This window comes from Perna viridis, chromosome 6 (genome assembly GCF_037379345.1).
Source record: "Perna viridis isolate PV_CMFRI_1.1 ecotype Kerala chromosome 6, ASM3737934v1, whole genome shotgun sequence".
In the NCBI taxonomy this organism is placed as follows: domain Eukaryota; kingdom Metazoa; phylum Mollusca; class Bivalvia; order Mytilida; family Mytilidae; genus Perna; species Perna viridis.
The window spans coordinates 11475658-11499713 of NC_142450.1; the positions used below are offsets into that span (position 1 = coordinate 11475658).

The 24056-nt window shown below is 32.6% G+C and overlaps 1 protein-coding gene and 1 long non-coding RNA gene across 8 annotated transcripts; one reads left to right on the plus strand and one right to left on the minus strand.

Moving 5' to 3' along the window:
- On the plus strand, positions 1–24056 carry LOC148613650 (uncharacterized). Of its 7 annotated transcripts, XM_088587100.1 has the most exons (6): positions 1–224; positions 1428–1521; positions 2079–2207; positions 13657–13751; positions 21632–21725; positions 22061–24056. In XM_088587100.1, the coding sequence occupies exons 2-6, from the start codon at positions 1512–1514 to the stop codon at positions 22129–22131; spliced, it is 399 nt and encodes a 132-aa protein (XP_088443226.1). In that variant the 5' UTR covers positions 1–224; positions 1428–1511; the 3' UTR covers positions 22132–24056. The 7 variants fall into 7 exon arrangements, with proteins under 7 accessions (XP_088443226.1, XP_088443221.1, XP_088443220.1 ...); XM_088587095.1 differs by lacking the exons at positions 21632–21725; positions 22061–24056 and adding an exon at positions 15539–16674 and having other exon boundaries at positions 45–224; positions 13660–13751; XM_088587094.1 differs by lacking the exons at positions 21632–21725; positions 22061–24056 and adding an exon at positions 15539–16674 and having other exon boundaries at positions 49–224.
- LOC148613651 (uncharacterized) lies at positions 2165–13518 on the minus strand. Its single transcript, XR_015923418.1, has 3 exons — positions 13436–13518; positions 2478–2595; positions 2165–2289 (listed from the first exon to the last, which is right to left on the minus strand). It is a non-coding gene; the product is annotated as an uncharacterized LOC148613651 (long non-coding RNA).

Below are 24056 nucleotides of genomic sequence, written 5' to 3' on the forward strand. Positions count from 1 at the left end.
CTATTGAAATTAAGCATGCCTCTTTTCCGATATATTCGATATGGAATTTAATCTCCTTGTTTAAACAATACATAACATATGTTGCACACTATAAAACACAAACATTGGATAAGACTTAAATTTCAGTATCAAACCAACTTGGATAAAACAAAACACGATGTCGAGGATTTGCTTAAAGATGATCTTAGCGTTTTTACCACACCTGAATTGTGAATACCATAGAGGTAAACTTTATAATGCATTTCATAATTAGAAATGGGAGGGCTTTTTTACTTAAATATTTTACTTTTTATTTCATTGTATTATACTTTTATTTTGTTTTTTTGTTTTTGTTTTTTGTTTTTTGTTTTTTTGTTTTTTTTTTTTTTGTTTTTTTTTTGTTTTGTTTTTTTTTTTTGTTTATTTAATATTCAAATTCCTTCGTAAGTATGATTTTTTAAAATTTGTATATGAGTATATGCAAGAGAAAGAATTTTTGTTTTGTACTTGAGTTTTTAAATGAACAACCAGCTTTGTTTTACTTCATGTGTTTTGACAAAGTCAGCAAAACTGTTAATTTATTGGCTCTAATACAAGATTTAAGTACGTGCACCAGTTCATGTTCCAAAGGTAAAGGAAAAAGAAATTTTAGCTTTCCTTACAAATAATAAAAGAATCATGTTTCGCTAAGTTTTCGCGATTTTTTTTCAATTAGACATATACGAGTGTATACATGATTACAGTTAAGATAGTCAAGGGCCAAAAATTATGTACATGTTACATGTATGACATCAACGAAAATTGCTAATTTTTTTACACCGAAAAAATATCAACATTCAACATTTTCGATAATTTTTGTTTGTGCGTGTTCGACAAGGAAACGTTGTACATGTGTTTATTGATGAACATGTGTTAGAGTAAACTATAACTTCGATGTCTATCAATCTATATCATTATAAAGAAAGGTCTTAGTTGAAATTTGCAGTGGAGTGTGAATAATAACATGTCTTATGTAGTATATTTGAATTCTTTAACATTACCATGTTTCCGACTGTTTTTAGAGGAATATTCATTTCCATGGAAACGTATAGGGAATGGCTGTTATTTAATTCGGACTTAATTTAATTAATTAGAACTGGTATCACCTGACACAGCTTTCGTGAGGTGTTTGTACATTATTTATTTATTTATCTATTTATTCATTTATTAATTTATTTATTGTTTTGTTTATTTTATTGTTTATTTTATTGTTTATTTTATTGTTTTTTTTTCAGTCATATATTAGTTTATTGTTTCCTTCATTTTCGAATAGCGGCGATTATTCAACCAGGTTGATTTGTAAATAATTTGTACTGAGTTTCGGATGTTGTTTTGGGTAGATTTGGACTTTTCGAAAATATCTTTTTTTTTAAAACAAACGGTATAAGACAACGTGTTTCTATTTTCAGGCACTCTGTTCTCAACAGAATGCTTATTTGGCAAATCTGAAAACGCTGGAAGAAGCTTTGTTGCTGCAATATGAACTGAAACAAATGAAGTCAGGTACTGTTTAATTTAAGCATTTTTTCTTTGAATGAAGTTGCAAACCGCAAGAATGGAGATTATTATTGAACTATTAAAGCATTTATTTTGAAGTATTTGTTGTCAATATTTTACAAAAATAAAAAAAAAAACTTCAGATGTTGAAACATTTAAAAATATAAAATATTAGTTGAAATTGAATGCTAATAATAATAAAAATGCAATGAAGATTCGATGAGTAATGGTTAAGATAGGAATGATGTATGGTGTACAAAGGAAGTTAAGGCAATTAATGGGCTATATTTGTTGCTTCAAATATTGTGATTTGTCAAAAATCAATGTCATGTCAATTTAATGTAAGCACTTTTTTAGAACAATTTCCTTAAATGTATTTCAATGTTCTGTGGCCCAAAACATGGTATTTAGAAAAAAAATCACATTTGGTCAAATGCAAGAATATTACGTATAATTATATACATGTACACTCATGATCAACTGTAATTCATTATGTCAATCCTTTGTCTTTATTCATACAATAAGCAAACTTATATCTCAAATCGTCGAACATCTTTCCGCAGGTCTTCATTATATTGTAGGTGGACGTAATATCAATCGATATAAACCTGGTGGAGATTGGAGGTGGATTAAAAAAGGAAAAATGACAAAGATGTCATACTTTGCCTTTGGTAGATGTCAGCCCAATGGAGGTAATAGTTCACCGAATGACTGTATGTTTTTCTATACATCTTAGCATTGCCAACTGCATGATGTTGCTTGTTTTCATACAGACTACAATGAATATAAACCCACGTGATGCTTGTTGTACAGTTTGTTATTTTCAAAAAAAAATGAATTTGTACTTCATTCGACAAACGTATTCCATATAAGTTTTACAGTTATAAAATTGGAAAAAAAATGTGTGCAACTATGAACACTATATTAATAAAAATCCCAAAACTACACCTCTATATACTAACCGGTCGAGTTTTTATTCCACGTAATCATCCGTTTTACATCGGGCGCCCTAAGAGGTACATGTCCGATGGAACAGTATTGTCTAGTATACATAACTAACATGTTTGCTGCTCCTTGTTCCTTATAAAAAAAATATATCTGTCGTTTCACAAAACGCTTACGTAATGATGAAACGTTCATAAATTGGTCAACTCTACTGTGATAAAAAAAATTATTTTCAATGCACAATGTCTTAATTTTCTCTTTTCTTTCGCTTTAAATCGTATTTTACAACTCATGAGCAAACTGACGGGTTTAGTGAAAAAACATGGATGCAACTTGTCCATGCATTCAGTTTAACTGGTGTCCAATTATTATTTGGATTCTGTGTGTACTTCTTAGTTAATTTTAGTAATTAATTGTGTTATTTCTATTTTCGCTTTTGTTTTGTTATATACTTTGCTTATATCTTTCTCTTTTTGTTATCATGGTCTCTTCGTTTCTTTTCAGTTGAAATGCTAAATAGTGCAATTCTATAACGTTAAATAAATTTACATACTGATAAAATATGTAAAGACAAGTGCACAGTAAAAAAGATGTCCCTAATTATATGTGACATATTAAACAATCTTTAAGGACCCAAATTGTTATATTTTTCATAATGCGCCGCAGTCATTCCTCTTTACATTGATAATGTAAAATTTTAGAACATATCTGGATTCTGGATTCTAGATTTTGGGCGAATAAAGATTTATGGAAAGCATTATACTAAAAAGATGCAACAATGGACAGCAATGAGATTAAAATTCATCATGATTGATAAAAATTCATCCTTGAAATGATCAAAAGATAGTTTTAACTTCTAAGAAAAAAATGAATATTTTTATCTTATAAAGGTCAAACAATAGGTATCAGTATTTCCTTAACTATTCATTGAGGATAGATAACAACAAATATTTACATTTTGCCGATAGCCCAGCAAACATAGAAACTTTGTTGCCATGTAGGTAGTGGGCTAGAACGTGACACAGCCGGGATATATTTCCTGCGTACTACATGTACACGTAGTCACGTGACAATAAGAATATACCCAGACCTGTATATTCACATAGAAAAAAATGAAAACAATAAAACTCATTCTTATGGAACCATTAATACAATTATGTCTTTCTTTACTGTTGAATCATAAGAAGTTATTCGTATTTTCTTAACTATTAATTGAGGTTAAATAACTAAAAATGTATACATTTTGTCAATTACCCAGCAAACATCGTGGACAACAAAGTGTATATTAAACTATTAACAGATTAATTAGTGTTTCTAGAAAAGCAGAGGACGCTTACTCTACCGGTGCACCTGGTCCATGCTCCCAGTTTCCCAGAGTCCGAGTTTGCTTTTGTTATTTTGTATGTATGATTTAAGTTACTTTATGTTCTTTGTTGTGTATGTCTGTTTTCCATGCCTGGTCTTTGTCCCTGGATTACATTCTGTTGATTACCGCTATAATCTTGGTTCCCTTGATTACTCTTAATATAATTTTAGTGGACAATATCAATAAAGATAATACATTTAAATAAATATTAATAGAACCATCGTGATATTCATTCATTTAATTCAAAAACTCTTGTTCCAATATTCATATATGTATATACCACATCATATAAACACATCCCTATCATCATCGACCCCGCCTTCCAGGGCAAAAACAACCAATTATATTGTGGTGACCTATGTCCGAATGCAATGCAATAAATCGTTTCAAAGGATATACCCGAACCTGAATATTCACATAGAAACAATGAAAACAATAAAAAATCAAAATAGTATAAATATGATAATACACATATTGAAAATGAACTGTATTGCTCTGGTGGTAGTGGGCTAAAAAGTGAAACAACCGGAAAATAAATACTTCAGGGAGTACTTTGAACCCATGTTCGTTAGCAAACAGTTGCCATCTGTTGAAACTTAAAAAGTACTCTTTTCGTTTGTTTTCTCTCCTGGAGTCCAATAAAAATAAGTCATCTTTCCTGCTAAATGGAATACACTCGCGTCCATGTTCACTTTACTCTGCAAATATTTCATGTCTCGTATATAATATAAAAACCCTCCAGTTTTAAAGATCATCGGTCTGAATGGAGCAGTTTAACATTCAAGATGCAAATGTATCAATTGCCTGAACGTGTTCTATTTACTGTAGTGTCATAACTATCAATGACGGTGGAGGTACTAACTAATTATTTTCGCCAAGCCAATTTTAAATGAATGCATCTAACTCCTCTGTACCTGGGTCCCATGTTTTCGAATTGAACCTATCGCATTGCAATGTGAAGAAAACCGAATAAACTCGTTGAACACTATGTTATGTATGTACCAAATATCATTGTCGATGATTTGACCGAATTCATCAGCAAAAATTCTCCTTTTGTATACAAATTACTAGCTACTTTAATATTTTCATACTTCAATATGAACTGAAAAAGGTGTGGATTCAAATGTCCGCGGTCGGTCTAAAACTAATCTAGGTTTAGTTTTGTTGTATGCCACTGTCAAAGGGTTGATAACGCTTGTTGCTTGTTCAGTTTTCAATAGAATCTTATACCCATTAGATATGACGTCAAGTGTTTGAGTATTGGTTGTGAACTTCGCCCAAACGCGATGCCTTTTAGTATTGTGTATTTTGTGTATTACTTTGTTTATTTTATGTTCTTTGTTATGTGTATCTCTTTTTCCATGGCTGACTGTGTTCCTAGATTACATTCTTTTGATTTCTGCTAGAATCTTGTTTGCCTTCATTATTCCTTCTATTCCTCAATCTACCTTCTATTGTTTCATTTTCTGTGTTAGCAAATTGCTTCTCAAAATATTATCTTTCTGAGTCTTACTAATAGCATCATCAAAAGTATCGGTATTGTTTTCTTAAGATAAAAATAAGGAGCGGTAATTATCTTATCTGATTCTGAGATTGATTCATCAGACAAAAATGAAAAATTACTAAATACACTTATGTTTTTCTTGTCAGGATTACATTCGTTGGCCCAGTGCCCCATATTTCCGCACTTTAAACATCTTCCATGTTTCAATGATCTTCACCCGTTTTTCCCTATTTTTTTATATGGTTCGTGCCTACCGTTCTTTAGTTTTTTTTGTTTTTTGTTTTTTTTTTTTGTTTTTTGTTTTTTCGTTTTTCTCTGACTTGTGCATTCTACCCGCTCTTGTTAGCGCCCTTGCTATCTTTTCCTCTTTTTCAGAGTCAGTTGGATTTGATACGTACTCCTAAACTACTTTCCATCCCGATTCTGAATAGGCAGCTTATTAAATTTCGCATCTCTCCAACTAAATCAATATATTCAACTATTTTAGTTTTTACTATTTGTATAGATTCAATGTAGAAAACAGGTCCCGAAAGTTGAAGGTCAGCTTCTTTAAATTTTGCAACAACTTTCACCTTGCCTTTGTATTGGTACTCGTTACCCTCTCTATCAATGTAACTGTTAGTAAAGATCTGCTCGATTCAGTTCATCTGATTGAGCGAAGTATCTTCTTGTGTGAGCTTGATACTCGCTTGAAAATCGTTGAGCCTTGAATTCATTGAAGTGGTTATGTCTTTCAGCAGTCCTTGTTGGATTCCTGAAACGGCGTGTTGCACTTGATGACATTTGTAGTTGACCGATTGTAACCCTCGTGCACCCCCACCCCCCACTCATCGTTGGTAAAATAAAACAAATAGAACCCTACCCCTAAAAAACTGGACTCAGTATCAAACAGAATTTTCTTTCACAGCATAACGACACCTTAAAACTCAGATCTAAGGCATTCACATTTAAGATGATGTACCCAACATACCTGATCAATTCCATTTACATCGATAAATAAAACATCAGTAATCAACATGTCTTTTTTTATATGGATTATATGCGAAAATTTATATTTTGGTTCATGTTGAGGTATTTTTTCATGGGTGGGGATGGTAGTTTTTCACCTAATAGGACTTGGAAAAGTTGAAATATTTATTACTCGGGCTCATCAGAAAGCCAAAACAGTAACAAGATTTTGTTTGAAGTACGGTATTTGAAAAACAAATTGACAATTACAGATGAAATGGAAGAAAGAATGAAATTCCAAAAATTCCCTTTTTTATGAAAACTCATTCGTGTCACAATGAAACTGAAAAATAGACGCCTGAAATGAGAAGATATGTTGGATACATCGATGATTAAAACAATAGTAATTTGAATTGAAAAAGTTTTTTTTTTTACTTGGGCTCATTCGGACACTATTTTGATGTACCGTATTACACAAAAGCTTGTTTGAACTATGGTATTCTGAGACAATAACGAGTGATACAGAAGATATATTTGATACTTGCGGTTATTCTTATCTCTGGAATACAACATCGAACTCACAGAAAATAATTTAAAAAAGCCTGGAAGATCAGTTTAGACAATCCTGGTTTGGAAATAAACAAACTTCACCTAAATCCATAAACTACCGAATATACAAAGAATCTTTGGATTTTAAAAATTATTTGGAAATACTTAGTGATAAAGACATAGTAACATTAGCAAAATTTAGGACAACAAACCACAAGCTGCAAGTAGAGACTGGAAGATGGATAAATATTCAGAGATATCAAAGACTATGTCCTTTGTGTAACACAACTATTGGGGATGAATACCATTATATTATGAAATGCACTTTATTGAATGATGATCGAAAAAATATATAGAAAGGCAACTCATAACAAATTGCAATGTTGTTAAATTCCAGAAAATAATGAATCAGAAGAAATAGTCAAAACTAAACTGTACATTTATTCGTAAGATAAATGATATATTGGATTCTCTCTGACGTTCCACCTACATTTGTCATATTGAATAAGATGTTTTATCCCTCCTCGTCAAATAATGATGTTTTGATGTAATTGGTTTTTCTGCATACCTTTGTACCTACATCGGTTTATCAGAAGTTATATATATAAGAAATTCTGAAATTCTAAAAAGTCCCATTTTTTTCGATTTTAAAGTAATTGTCATCCCAAAAGGAACATAGAAGCGCCTCCATTGGTCAGATATGTTAGGTACACCATTATCTTAATTATGAATGCCTAAAAAATAGTTTTACAGTGTCAGTATGCTGTGAATGAGAATTCTGTTTTCTAGGGGTAGGGGTATTGTTTTTAACATTTGTTGAATAATTTTTGTCAAAGTTAGTGTTTCATGGTTTATTTATGTCGGAAATTAAATTATCTATCGAAAGATTCCAAATTTGAGACGTTATAGTTGAGCAATAAAATGTAGAGACCAATTTGTATGACCTTTTATTGAAAAATCCATTTTTTTTTAATTTATTGATAAATTCCGCCTACAAAAATCGTAAAAGAACATAAAAAAGACCCCAGAAATATAAAAAATGACAATACTAAACAGAAAATACCAAAATATCTATTTACTACTGAAGCATACATACTCTAGGGGTTTTGACATTGAAAAATATGTCAATTTAAGCGATTTTTCGGTGGGGTAGGGGTACATTGTTTTTATTTTACCCAAAAAGCCTAAGTGGTATCCCAACTTTCTGGGTAAAGCTGAGACATTGGGTAATACCTAATTTTGTTTAGTTTTTACACACATACTGTCCTCGGGAGGTTTAGACTCGCAAACAATTGAGTCACAAAACTCTTGGCTTTTTGACCAACTGAGGTACAAATATAGGCTTATATTGAAAATCCGAGAATATTCTTTGGCGACAAATTGATTCGGTAATGGGAGGTATAGAGGTACCATGAAGTTGATGAGTGTTGGAGTGCATGGTGGACCCTCCCAGCCCATGGACTACTGTCGATAGTGGGCAAGAAATGGACAGAACCGGAACCTATATGTACACGTAGTCAAGTGACCAATATTTATACTTGCATTACAATGCTTTCATTTTGAACCGTTAATATAATACTTCCTGTCGTTAGAAATTATACGTCCTGTATTGCTTATTTCCTGAGTGCATGTATGTCAAAAACCTGGAGGCTAAAAAATAAAGTGCACTTTCGTTATGCCTTTTCCTTCATCCAAAGTAAGGGGTAAATAACTAGCTTTGACAATAACAACTTACGAAAAAAACCAGTAATATTATTCTTACAAAAGGTGCTTTAGAAAATCTTTTTATGAACTCAAAATAAAGGTGATAGTAGAAAAAGTCTATTTTCAGTTCGTCTGAAAACTGGTGTTCCAAATTTTGGGCTTTTTTTCTAAAATGCACCTTAAAATGATTTTTGACATTTCCTAAATGGTGAAAAGTAAGTTTGAAACTCCTTGTTTATTTCTGTTTCAAATGATGAAAACGGAAACCTTACTATTTAAGCACATGGGGCAAATAATTCAAGACTGAGACCAATATACTTGTATTTTTTTTGTATAAATGTTGGAAAATTCAGTCATATTGATTAGTTAATTGCGTTAATAACTTTAAAATAATTCTATCTAATCATTTAATTGGTAAGAATTGCAGCCATCAATATACAACTAAAACGCATGTGATTAAGAGCATTTTAAAGTTATCCTTGTCTAGGTTCAATTAGCATTGTACTTTATCTATCATAATTTAATTGGATTTTCATTGGTTAAGTGAATAAACGATAATTACAGATGTACAAATACAGATAGTTATGTGAACATGATGTTCTTCACTGCATTTGTAAAACAATCATAATAATTGAGAATAAATCATCGGAACAAAGAGAAAATAACATATTTATTTGACCAGTTGTTCAAACGCTTCTTAAAATGTCAATTGACTTCAAGAGAACACACACAACAGAATTTACCATTTGCACAGTTATAGAAAACGAACGTCTCGATTTTAACAAAGAAATCGAATGTATTGTAGAGAATGGTTTCTCCCAATTAAATCTCTATGTTATTATATAAACAAATTACTACTTTATTGAACCATGTAGGAAAGATTTCAACTGGACATTATTGTCCATCACCAACAAATTAAATTACAATCATTCATTTTTTTAATTGATAAAGCGTTATGTCCCGGATTTAGATATAAGATTTTTAGTTTTATTTTATCATTGTTTGACTACGTGTTTATTTTTTTCATTCATCTAATCTAAGACAGGCTTCATACGCTTATTCATATCATTTAATTCTTTCACTTGTTCGACGCCGTTGGCCAATTCTAAATGGTACGGATAAAGTTTCGTTTTCTCATGCCAAATGTCATACACAGTAACATGATAGCTGTCGTCCAGTGGCAGTGGTTGGCAATACTTGACGATTCGTGATGCAATGAATACTTCGTTTTTACGCGGCTAGCTTAGGTGTTATATCACATATTGCGATTATAGTGTAACCATAAAATGGCCGGAAACCGCCCTTCAGTGTCAATCTTACGCTAAATATAATTTATTCGAATGAAACTCTTCTATACTTGATTTAACTGGCAAACATTTTATTATATTAATCACATTTAGACGACCGAACTACGTCACCAATTGTCAGAGAAAAGAACAGGAAATTACAGTACTGATAGTAGTCATTGGGGTTAATTTATTAGGAACCCTTGTATTAAGTACAAGAAAGAGGTACTATTCAATTCACATATATCAATTACCGTTTATCATCAATTCAATTAGTACTAATATTAGACTAATTCCTATTTTGTTATTAAGTAGCTGTCTTTGTAAGAATCATGCAAAATCTGAAAAATGTGATACACCTTAAAAAAAAAGGCTACATATTTTTATTTTTGTAATTAAGTTGTTTTATGGGTCTATAGTATGAAATGTGTAATAATTCATTCAAATCTGCCTGCTCTTAGGAAATAATCAACATTGAAAATCCAGGAGATTCTATTGTATTTGAGTGTCATTTACAGAGTTATCTTCCTTAATTTTGAATTCTACTGTGCATTCTATACAATTGTTATCTCCTATGAGCACGGGTTACGGGTTATACGAAAAACCAAATGTTAATTTCTGTTTACTGAAGCATTTTAAACAAAATATCAAAAATAAAGATATGTAGGCTTTCCAACCATGTATCACATTTTGCATGATTCTTAGCTGGAATGCTACTTAAGTTGTAATAGTAACAGATCTTATAAGTACTAATATAAGGTCTCTGAATGAAGTTCTCTACTGTAATAGGGTATTTAATTATTTTTTTCTGAATTGATGAAGTAAATATGATCACAATTTTTACAATCTTTTCGATTTAAGAAATTTTAACCCTGTTCCTCCGTCACAATTTCCTACTTGACATTGCATGGACCGAACAAAATATTTTAATATTTTTGTTCTTGGTCACCATGTCCCGTTTTAGTACAACCTTAGGTGCATGGAGCATCAGCGGCTTTATTGACAAAATTGACGAAAGTTATCTAAACGGTAGTAGACGATTGCGCAACTACAGAGACGCTCTTTTCTTTAATACGTCGATGGATACGATGAATACTATTTTGTTTTTATTTATCTAATAATTAATTGGATATTGGTTGTGTAAAAATTTGTATAGCTTTCCGAGAAGAAATCTCACACATTTGCTTCACCGAATGAGACATTACCCATATAGCAACATGGCGGTGTGCCGTAAACATATATTTAACAAGCCGAAAATAGTCCTATAAGATTCGCAATAAAACTAGAAAACACCATTTTATCATTGTTTTACCACTGACTGGACATTTAGGTTAATAAAAATAAATTCACGCAAAGCTTGTGCACACACTCAGAAAAGAAAACAAAGACAACGCGACATAAAATGCGGCATATATGGCCAGCCCGTTGTGAAACAAAATGTAGTTTCTTAAAAATAAATATAAGTCTTGATTCTATGGATGATGGCTTTTGATCACATCTTTTTCTTATTGGATTGTATTAGTATTTATCTCAAGTGCCACTTCTTCTTTGAAACAATAGTTTTAAGATCTAAAACATCTATACAAATAAATAAGGAAAATTAGAAAGCATTCATTTTTTTTTCATGTGCCACATCAGTAACATAGTGGCCGGTTACGTTTTTTAGATTTTCGATATGCAGGTAACTTGACAAATGTTCGATACAAAGTCGTAGACAAAATAATACTGAAACTGAAGACCTGCATCCTAACAATACCAATGAAGGATTCGCACGTTTTGCATGACTTGAAAAATAACAAAACACAAAAAATAACACAAACGTCGAAAAACATGTGTGATGAAATGACTTATGATATTTCAGGATAGAGACAAAAAATTTGTAAATGCTAACTAGGTATAGTAAATATGTTTGTTCCACTATACTTACTCTTTACCAAGGTTTACAAAGATATGCTCTGTGATGAAATAAACCTAACGCTATGTGCTACTTTCTCTTGACATTAAAGTCAACGGAAGAGAAAATGGAGGTCAAATTGTTTGAGTTTTGTGCTCATGTAGAACTGTGCAAAACTGTTGTAGAAAAGGGGTCTAAATATCTGTAACACCTAATCATACAATGGTTGTAGAATGCACGATTATTCAATTACTAGACCCCAGGCTATATAAATTGACATTATTTATACAATATTTTGTGAATGATACATTCCCGCACATGAAATGACTTTGTCAGTAATATACAGAGCTAATATAGTAAAAATATTCCTTCTTGACTTTAATGCAACAGTAAAACAAAAAAAATAATCGAAAGGATATAAAACTTACTGCAATAACAGGGAATACTTTTATGCCAATGCTGGAAAAGTCGGCAATGCAATTGTAGATGGCAATATGACTGTTTACTAACTAATAGTTTAAAAGCGCATTGATGTGAGTTACAAGTATCAGATTTGATCTCAGCCACTAAGGTACCATTTTCAATATCTTTATATTCACCTTAAATATTGTTGAAATGCAGTTGTCTTATTTTAGAAGGATCATTAATAAACAATGAAAAATTATACAAATCGTATTTTTTTAAAATAACATTAATATATATAAGAAAACAAAGGCATCAAGTTTGTAACAGAATTTCCTCCGCATTGCCAATCACAATGTGGCAGTGTTTTTTTTATTTTTTATTTATTTTTTTTTTTTTGGATTTTTTTTTCACCTATTTAAAAATTGTACGAACAAATGTCAGCTCTAGGTACTCAAGCTCACTAACGGCATCACGTTTCAATACTAACAAGACAATATTATGAAATATATGCATTGATAAAGTAAGCACCAAAATTAAAAGGTGCACTTGTAAAATGGATTTGGGTGCAAAAGAAGATAAGTGTATTTCTATTCCGTGAAATATGTTCTTAATATAAGTCAGTCAAATTATGCAGACAACAGTTCATGATATGAAAGGTGAATATTTTCAAATGGGGTAATGAGCAATATTATCCCATTATAAATTCTTATATCAGTTTTGCACATACATTTTAAATTCTCTGTCACCATTGGTTACACCTTCAACCAATAGAAAGAATAAAATTAAGATAAATACCTGTCTAGCCTAGAAATCCATATGACTAAGAAAATGCCATGGCAACATGTATCAAACATGGTAAATCAAACAAAAATTATGTTTGTATATGCCTTCATAACTCATGTCTTTCCCTCATATCTTAATCCCCCTTCACCAAACAAGTAAAAATGCTAATTAAAGTAAGTTTTGAAAAACCCGACAACAAAAGTAATAAAATTTTGGTGATAGAGCTATGACAGTTCTCCAAAGTTAAATTTAAAAGGAATGAAACCACGCGACGACATCTTATTGTACGGTGCACAAACAATATGTTTCCCCGCCGAAGTGGTGGGAGACAAAATAAACTGTGGCGTCCCTTTATAGATCTTGTATTTCAAAATTATACCCCAGTAAAGCTGCATTTTGAAATTCAACGATACTAAACATCATTAACAAATAGGGATTTTACAAACTCTGTTTGTTGCAATTTTTATTCGTGGTATTGATTTTTCTTCGTCAATTTTTTTATACTTATTATAAATGCAAGTAAAATCTGTATTTACCTTTCTTTGTCGATTTGCTTGCAGTAACTTGCCATGTTATCCTCAATTTCTACATTTAGTGATAGGCACATGTACAGGTAGATGCATTGCTAATGATTTTTCTTATTTCAGTGTTTTGGTAAACACATATTACATTACATCAAACAGCTGTAATGTTCATTAAAACCATTTTATTCCAGGGACTGAATCAATTTTGATATAAATTATTTAATCGTTTTCAGCAGACATATCTCTTGTTAGGAAAACAATGAGTTCAACCTATGATCGAAAGCTATGCAACTTTGGTATGATGTTCAAAGTATTTGTGGTGGCAAATGTGAGTTTTTATATCACTATTTATTGTTGGATATGTTTTATCAATACTTTATTACAAGTATATGTTTTCAAATAATTTGTATGTATGATTTTAGTTACTTTATGTTCTTTGTTGTGTATGTCTGTTTTCCATGTCTGGTCTTTGTCCCTGGATTCCATTCTTTTGATTACCGCTATAACCTTTGTTCCCTTGATTACTCATCAATACTATAGCAACATTACCCTGTTCCAGAAGCCTACTTGTTGGAAGCGTATCGCGATACAAAATGTCTGCGTAATTTCGGCAAGTTCTGGCATAACGTATGAGTTGTGATGTGAACATTCCGTACGCAGATGCTTAAGGTTACAGACCACCAATTCAACCAATGAGCATTTGGAACGTACGCAAAAATAGTCCTACGCAGAAATTACCCCTGTTCCTCATAGTGCTGTGAAAAAAGTTCTCATCTCATTTTAAAAATTTAAACAGTTTCTGAAAGGAAAACATTTCCGTACATTTTATAGGTTTTGCTTCTTGTGATGTGAAGCCTAATCTCCATAATGATTTTTAAATATACCCCTGTCTTGTGAAAACACTGGGATTTCCCATGCTATTTATAGACCCTTCACTTCCGGTGACCAGTACTGCACTGCAAGTCTGCTAACCCCACATGGCATTCTGAGGATTGTGAGCTGACATATGTAGAATCATGCTGATATATAGTCCTCTGCAGGTTAAAGTTAAGGTAAAGTCCAGAGAAGCTATTGAATATTGTGAAATTAGCATAGAAGCCTATGGAAAGTGGAATTAGTGGTTTTTAGCCTTAATGGATGTTGCTACAGATGATGAAAGGAAAGTTGACAATTCTGAATGAAAGTCATCACGTTTGTCGTACAGTTTGGTCAATAGTTTTACATTACCATCGATTCCTTAGTGTAGGTCAAGATATCAGGATGACTTTACAGTGTCTGTAGTATCCTTTATCTCAAGTACTTTGGTGTAGATGCGTTGGATCAAACCCCCTAAATCAGGATTGTTTTACGATAATACGTCATCTGTATAGGGGAAGCTGATATTAAAGGCCTTAGCTAAACGATTTTTTTTTTGGATCAGATAAGTTGTTACGTCAGTCGCATAAGAGTTATGGAATATCAATCTTGAAAATTTACAGTTAAGACTGAAATATAGGTCAACAGACATGAATGAACTAGTAAGCAGTAAGGCTAAAAGTGTACGATCGTTTAACATCATTAAATCGTACATCCGCTTCCTGTTTATTGGCTACTGTCTAAATGAAAGTGTTGTGTAATTTCCCTTCAGGTACATCATAGAAACAAACTAATATTACAATAATTCACATATTAAGCTATGGTCTATGTCTTACAATTAAGACAAATTAATTAGAAAATTACAATCAATACACATAGCTTTTGGGGTTGTCCCATCAAAATGAGTTTAACAAGTAATAAAAAGTTGGCTTGTTTCGAACGATAATCTCGCTAGTTTGAAATAGTTTCATGTAGATACTATTTTAAGCTCACTGAAAGTGAAGTTTCTAGAAACTTCTAAAAAAAGATATTTAGTGACTGTCGCATAGAGTTATTAATTGCATTCGTCGTTCTCAATGCTATTCTTTACAGAAATTTATACATCAGTTAGTTAGCAAAATGTTAAAAGCTCCATCAAATATATGCGTAGTATTCAAAATATATAAGCAATATTTCGATTTGGAATCCAAAGTAAAAAGTCATTTCATAAGATTTGAGAAAACAATCTTTGATTATGCTGCAATTTTCCGTTCTTTTTAGATTCTATTTGTCATAGAACAAGCCTGGTTCTATTCAAAACCCCATATGAATAGATCCAAGATTGACACTGACGGACGATACCTCCCTTTTTATGGCTTCACTATCATATCAATGTGTGACTCATCATCAAAGTTAGCTGAATTATACGAATTAATCAAGTCATCACGTGTTGCCAAGTATTGTCAACCGTTGCCGTTAGACAGCTATCACATGACTGTGTATTCAATATGGAATCAAAACGAACGACTATATCCATATCAGTTGAAATTGGCCAATGATATTGCACCAAAGAAAGATGTAGAAACAATGAAAAGGATCATGAATCCAGCTTTGGACAAGATGGCTGTGATCATAGACACATTTTCAAAAATTGATAAAATAAAGTTACAAATTATTGATATCAACCCCGGAACCAATGGCTTATCAATTCGTGTAAAAATAAAAGATCCTGAACAGAACTTAAACATTCAAAGACTTATAAAATGGCTAGGAGTGGAGTTTCATGACACTAAACCAGGACTGAAGTTTCACATAACATTATGTTATTATTTTCAATCTGAACTTTTTTATTTCACTGAAGACATTTTGCATTTGCAAAGATGGATTAGGAAGAATTTATCTGAAATTGTTGTCAGCAAACCGTATCCAATGTTTTTCCGTTCAATGGAAAAGTTTATTCCATATATCGACGAAATGTAATTCAATACTTCTGTTTGTGGTCTCTTAATTGCAAATTTGATCAAAATCCGATATGTAATGATTTATTAGTAGTAGATAATAACATGGATAGGAATGTCACTGTAGTTATATGGAGATTGTAAACCTCACAATGTGTACCGTGCCTGTATGAGGGTTTAAAGTATGATCGTATTTTATGGCTAAGTTTTCATGTGAAAACTTTGTTGAACGTACATGTAAATCGGTATTGTTGAGTTGTACAGATTTCGGCTGTAAAATAAAACTGCTGATCTCAACCTTTCCTCCAAACTCGCTTGGAAAAAACATTGATCGCCGACGTTTGATTCAGCATTTTAAGGAAAGGATCTATTTTGAGTTAGTTCATATGGTCAAGCAGTAGTGGCATCGACTCAGTTGTTTCTAAATACAGAAATACAAATAAAGTACGCATTTTCATATCTCATAATGTTGACAAAAGCTACGAAATGAACGGAAAAAAGTAAATGATCGTGGTGAAAATAGACGATCATCATTTCTTTTAAATGACAGTCCAGTAGTGAGACTCGTCTGGCCTAAACAATATACCATGGGTTATTAACCTTAATATTCAGAACCTAACAGTTTTGGAGATATATGCAAAAAACATCTGTCTGACCCTTATGTTCTATTTTTAGTAACGGCAGCCATGTTTTTTCAACAGATCAAAAATAGTCACATCATTTCTATGCAGGATACCCCAAGACACATTCATACCAAGTTTGGTTTCAATTGGTCAATTAGTGTCATTGGAGAAGAGTTTTGAAAAATTGTTAATGACGAGGACTCTTCGAAACTCTTACAACGCTGAGAATTCATTCTCCTATTGAACATGGTGGCTACATAAATGTAGTGTTAACATACTTCCGTTCTTCATTATGTTTCAAATTTTGATATTTCGGGTTTTAAGTACTTCTTGTATAAACTTCATATTTGACCTAGAATTAGAAGTTGTTTTGTTATAATGCTGTTGATGTGCGGTTACTCATTGAAATACGTGTAATTTTATATTTGATTTGTGTTTACTTTCCGTAAGAACGAACCAAATGATCACAAACGTATGGAATGCGACAGTAACAAAAATTCGATAAACTAAAATTTTCGCCCGAAAATTGTTGTTAGTGGTCAATTATGTGAGTTCATCAGTGTAAACTTCAGCTTGTAGGTTGCTTATCATATTTATACAACTGAATTTTTCTGTCCTGTAATCTAGGGTTTGTGACAGATAAACATTATTTTCCAACGTAAAACTGTGTTTAACGATCAAATAGACTTTGTTATACGGCAATTGATTCGTTATAATGAGGTCTTGCTTAAACGAGTAATAATGAAACATACCCCGATAATAGAGAAATTAATTAGAATCAAAATGTGCCCCTTTTTTATCCCATTCATGATGGTTAAAGTCAAAACAACAAATCAAACCAGCCTTCTTTTGTATAGTGTGGCACTTTTTGATTCAATTTTAAAAAGATCCATTCATATAGAGTCAAATATTACTTGAACATAATGAAAAATGTGTTTTTTCTGGTTCCTGTTTTTTATTGTCTCAGATTCCGAAGCGGTACAAGTCACAACACAAAAAACTAAATCACTTTCCCAATTGCAAAAAACCGCTCACTTACACTCAATGTTTTATCGAGACACGATTAAAATGGTTATTTCTGGATCTTTGCGGCTCTTATTACCAAATGGTTCAAGTCTCAACCACAAAAATCAACCGTAGCATTTCTTTCGAGGTATAGCGTCATGCGGTACAAATTCATAAAGATATGCATACTTGTATTCAAGTTTTAAGTTATGGTTGGACAAGCAATGACTACGGCCAAAAACTTACTAAAATAGTCAAAAATCCAATAAAAATTACGGTCTCAATATGACAATTAAGGAGGAAGGAACAGACTAGCATGTAAGACCAAACAGTCAATGATTATAATATGAGAAAGAGTAATCAAGGGAACCAAGGTTATAGTGGTAATCAAAACAATTAATCCAGGGACAAGACCAGACATGGAAAACAGACATACACAACAAAGAGCATAAAGTAATTAAAATCATGCATACAAAGTAACAAAAGGACAAGAGCAATTCGGATTCCACTTAAAACTTGGGGCATGGACCAGGTGCTCCGGTAGGGTAAGCGTCCTCTGCTTTTCTAGAAACATCCGCCGAGTTGCTCATAAAATGTCAAGTCCAGGGTAGACAAAAGAGGAAGGGAAAACTATGACCCCTTGAATAAATCAGTTTTCATGGTACAGATGGATACGCCATAACGATCCACAAGTTCATGATGACGACCATAAAACGTCTGTAGTGATGACTTCAATCTTGTAGCAACAAAACCCTGTTCCAGAAGCCTATTTGTTAGAGTTCTAGCGCGATACAAAAAGTCTGCGTAGTTTCGACAAGCTCTATGAGTTGTGATATAAACACTCCATACGCAGGTGCTGAAGGAATGCTGCCACAGATGAAAGGAAAGTTGACAATTCTGAACGAAAAAGTCATCACGTTTGTCGTAAAATTTGGTCCATAGTTTCTTTTACTTTCGATTTCTAAGTATAGGTCAAGATATGAGGCTAACTTCAAAGTGTTGTAGTATCCTTTATTTCAAGTTTTTTTGGTTTTTTGTTTTTTTTTTTTTTTTTTTGGTAGATGCCATATATCAAATCCACGAACTTTGGATTGTTTAAAGATAATACGTCATTTATATGGCGGAAACTGAGATTAAAGGATCTAGCCAAATGATATTCTTTCTTTCGCATCAGATCAGCTATAAAGTCGGCCTCAGAAGACTGATGATGAAATAGGTCAGTAAGTAAAGGACCACAATTTGTTCCCATTGAGGCATCTCAACCAAGAACTATGTATTTGTATCTAGGTTTACCATCTTTTTAGGAAAAACAACGATGCATAATGTTTTTAAGTCGGAATTTTAACTGAGTATGGGCAATAGAAGCATACAGTATTGACAAATCATAGGTTTTAATGCTATTATATTCAGATAACAGTCTTGAACTGATTGTCTCGGAAAGATGTATTGAATTAATACCACTACGGGAGTAACAAATGTTGTGGTAGGACTACAGACCCTCTTTGACAGTTGTGAGTATAGAAGTTAAAAGTTTTGAAAGAGATTTGGTGGTACATTTTGCAGATCCAGCTATGAAACGTTGTCTGTGTGGATTCTTGTGGAGTTTAGGAATCTAGTACATAGATGGTAAATCACAATCATCGTTCTTGGTAAAGAGACTGAAAGAGGACAGCACAGATGTATGGTTTTTCACAATCTCTTCTTTGGAGAGTGTAGTAGCAGTATAGGTCTTATCACTGCTATTATTGTCTTTCTCTGACAATAAACATTGGATGTAAAACGTTTTGCAGACAAAAACAATGTTGTTTTGGGCTTCGTCTGCTGGTATGATAACATATTTGTCATGTATAGTAGACAATGGTTTTGCTACATCGGGGTCTTTGAAGACTGATATAGCCTTGTTACTCATTGATCTACTTAAAACATTCATTCGTTTCAAAATTAAAGACCTCACGGCCTTTAACCACTCTGACAGAGAATCAGTGTCTTCTTGTTCTCGTTTTATCCATTTGACATTTGTCATTTGAGAAAAATGGCGGTTTTCCTCCTATTTAAAATACGATAATTCTGTCTACTTTGGTCAAAAAAACAAACCAGAGTTTTGTTAAAATATTCATAAAATAAAATGGGATGGGGATTCTGATTCAGGAGCATGTTTAACGAAGATGCCTCAATACTATGGTATAGTCTCTAAAACAACCGGGATTATCCACCTTTCATTTACATTACATGTACAATTCATTCCTTTTTTTAAACATATAATTTACATTATGACCTTATGGCCATCGTAAGACTATTTTTATAACGATGTTATATTTGTCTCAAGATAGATTTGTTGTACAACTTAAGCTTCGTCTTATGATGGTTATAAGATTATCCCAATCAATATCCTAAGATATGTCTTAGGATATGTTAGTTAAGCAGGCCACAAATATTTACCAAAGAGGGGGGTCCAGACTATCGTATGTTAACACTGCACCTACTTTTTTAATTGGTACGTGTATTTCAATCCCGCAGAGTGCATTTTGTATCTTTCAAAGTAATTAATAAGGCCTTTCAATAGTTGATCTGTCTGTATACAAAGTTTGAACGTATGTCTATGATTCAAATGCGGCTATAAACACAAATCAAATTTAATTGATTTATTGATTAATCAGCTTCCTTTGGCAGATAATTTAGCCTTTTACGACCTGCTTTGTACTGAACAGACATGCTAACGGGATTTCTATTTTGCTAGTCTTCAACATGTCAATAGACAACAAAACGACATATCATGCCACTCTTACAATTCCTATTAACTCAGAACCAACTAAACAGCAATGTCTTCTTCAAACAAATTTTTACTACAGACTTAAGTCTGACGCGGCTTGGGATCGATCAAAGCATTGGCCCCAAAAACTTCGGTAGCATATTTGAATTCATTAACATTACCAATGTTTCCGACTTTTTTAGAGAAATGCTCATTTCCATGGAAACGTATAGGTGGATTGATTGCTGTGGTTTAACGTCCGAGCAGCAATATTTAAGCTATATTCAGACAATGAACATGAAATGGATGATAAAATGAACATGAAATGTTGGTGAGATGAAAAAAGGGATAGGACACAAGGGTAATAGGGTAGAAAAATTTTGATTGCCACTAAAAAGGGAAGGAATGGGTAAGGTCGGGCAATATAGCCTCCTGTGGCAGAGCGGATAGGTTCCTACTCCTATCGAACACAACAGCTGGGTCCTTTAACGTGCGAGAAACGTGACATCTTTCCCAACACTATGCACCACTATGGTTTGCGGCCAGGTTTTCCGTATCATAGCCTGACAACCCCAGCATATAACATGCCAGGGGTACCCCATTCCACCACCTAGGGCACACATCCCAGTTGCTCTGTGGGCAGAGCGCCTAACCCCCGGCACTAGGTTTCTGAGCACTGTTAAGTCGCCTTTTACGACAAGCTTAGCGCTGCTGCAGGCTTATTCTTTTAACACCCGGACCTGCACGCGGCGAAACGTATAGGGAATGGCTGTTATTTAATTCGGAAACAACGAATATCACCTGATACACTTTCGTAAGTTGTTTCTGCTTTGTTTATTTGCTGTTTTCTTTATTATCTTTGTTTATTATTATTATTCTTTAATTATATTATTTTTTCATTGTTTCCTTCATTTTCAAATAGAGGCAATTGTTGTTTTTTTAACAATTTTTACTGAGTTTTGGATGTTGTTTCGGGTAGATTTAGATTATATGAAAATGCCTTTTTAAACGGTATAAGACAATGTGTATCTATTTTCAGGCATTCTGTTCTCAACAGAATGCTTATTTGGCAAATCTGGAAACGCTGGGAGAAGCTCTGTTGCTACAATATGAACTGAAACAAATTAAGTCAGGTAATGTTTAATTTTAGCATTTCTATCAGTTGTCTTCACATGAAGTCGGAAAACGCAAGAATAGAGATAATGGTTAAACATTTAAAACATTTATTTTTAAGTATATTTTTGTCATTATTTTGAAACATTTAAAAATATAAAATGTTACTTGAAAGTTAATGAAATGCTAATAAAAGTTAAAATGCAATGAAGAGTCGATTGGTAATGGTTAAGGTCAAAATGATATATGATGTACAAAGGAAGTTAAGACCGTTAATGAGCCATATTTGTTGCTTCAAATGTTGTAATTTGTCGAAAATCAATGTCATGCCGTTTAATTTGCAATTTTATTTCAGCACTTTTTTGGAACCATTTCATTAAATGTACTTCAATTCACGAGTTGTGTGGCCAAAGACATAGTACTTAGAAAAAAAAATCATATTCGGTCAAATCAAGGATATGACGTATGATTCATGTACAATATGAAAACAAATTTCAACATTTGAAATCGAAATCGTGGAACATCATTTCGCAGGTTTTCATTATATTGTTGGTAAACGTAATATAAATCGATATAAATCTGGCGGAGATTGGAGATGGATTTAAAAAGGAAAAATGACGAATATGTCATAATTTGCCTTTGGTGCAGGTCAGCCCCGTGAAACAAATAGATCACCACAGGACTGCATGTATTTCTATGCAACTGACCATTACCAACTGCATGATGTTTTTTTGCTTTGATTCAAGCTACAACCGAGGATTCATTTGTGAAAAATAAATAAATATGAAAATAATTGATGCCTGTTGTACTGTTTGTTATTTAAAATGAATTCGTTCTTCATTCGACAAACTTTTTCATATAAACTCTTCATATCAAATTGGGCAACAAATAGCTGGTGCAACTGTGAAAACTACATTGAAGATCCCCAAACAACAATCTCTATATGTACTAATGCCGGACGATTTTTATCTATCTCAAACAAGCTTAGCTGCATGTTATAATACGTAATGAAATAACAATTGTCAAGTGAACTGCAATTGAACAGAAATCCAATGTCTAAAGACTTGAATGCGGTTAAGGGACAGCTATGTAAAAAAGGAATGTCATTAATTAGCAATCTTCAACAAAAATTTTGTAAGACCTTTTTGTTCCACAAAAACATTCTACATTGAATGCCCTAAATGGAACTCTTCCTACACAGTTTTTAAAATTTTGATTGTAAATACATACAACATTATTATGTATACAGCTCTTGAATCGTATAAAATTCCCATTTACAGCATAAACCATCCATCTGTTCCCCATTCACATTGCCTCTTTCCCATATTCCCATCCCCAAAGAATCTACATAGCAATTTTCTATTCATATTGTCAAATGTAAGTAATACTATTTTTACGTTTTACATTCATCAACATTTAAACTTATATTTTTGATTAAATTAAATATATTTTTAATCATAATTAATACTTAAACAAATTATTTCCGCATCTTCCTCATTTAAATCCCAATTCGCAATATTCTCATTCCCCATTCCCCAACTCCCCCATAAACCGTACAATGGAAAGTTTACCCCATACATTTAATTTGTGTTACTAGCAAGAAACCTGCTTAATGTTCCATTACAAAGGAACCAGAACTGTCGTTTTGTACATTTATGTAAACATAATGAAGATTTGTTAAAATATTGATGGTATGACTATCTTAACCTTGATAATAGGTTTATCTACCCTGTACAGTGACTTAGTTTTATCTTTCTTTTCAGTTTAAATCGAATGGCACAACTCATAAGCAATTTGACGGTAGTTTATTGAAAAATATGTGTATATCTCTTATTGTCAAAGGAAAAAAGAAAAATTGTTTAAATATCCAAAACGCTAAATGCAAAGGTTTGTATTTTTATTAATGCACAAGATTTATCCCTTTTTCCATTGCAACAGAAAAATACAACATTTCTGGGAAAAAACTGTTGTTGAATTGGATTTGGATGAATGAACACAGTGTTGAAAGGGTTTATAGATAACATTAAACTATAATGCGAATGGACTGGTGAATATGTCAAAAGGACAACAATATCACCGAGATGAAAAATGTCAGCTCAAGGCCAGCCAAGAGTTTTCAATGAACGACTAGGAAACCCTCACACCAGTGTACAGGCTGCAACTGGTCCTAAATCAACAATATACACAGGTACAGCAAAATATATGCTCCTATATAATCTGGCAACATAAAACAAATAGAAAGTGAAATCAAACCAAGACATACAGAGGCCATAAATTCCTGATTTGGGACAGGCGCAAAAAAAAATCCGACGGGTTAAAAGAGCATAACCCTACCCTTTTAAACCTGTCTA

Bases quoted from the DNA above. Each gene is read 5' to 3' on its own strand.
- LOC148613650 (XM_088587094.1), top strand. The intron at 2,208-13,656 runs GTAATAGTTCAC...AATCGTTTTCAG, and splicing joins TAGATGTCAGCCCAATGGAG to CAGACATATCTCTTGTTAGG. The intron at 13,752-15,538 runs GTGAGTTTTTAT...CGTTCTTTTTAG, and splicing joins AAGTATTTGTGGTGGCAAAT to ATTCTATTTGTCATAGAACA.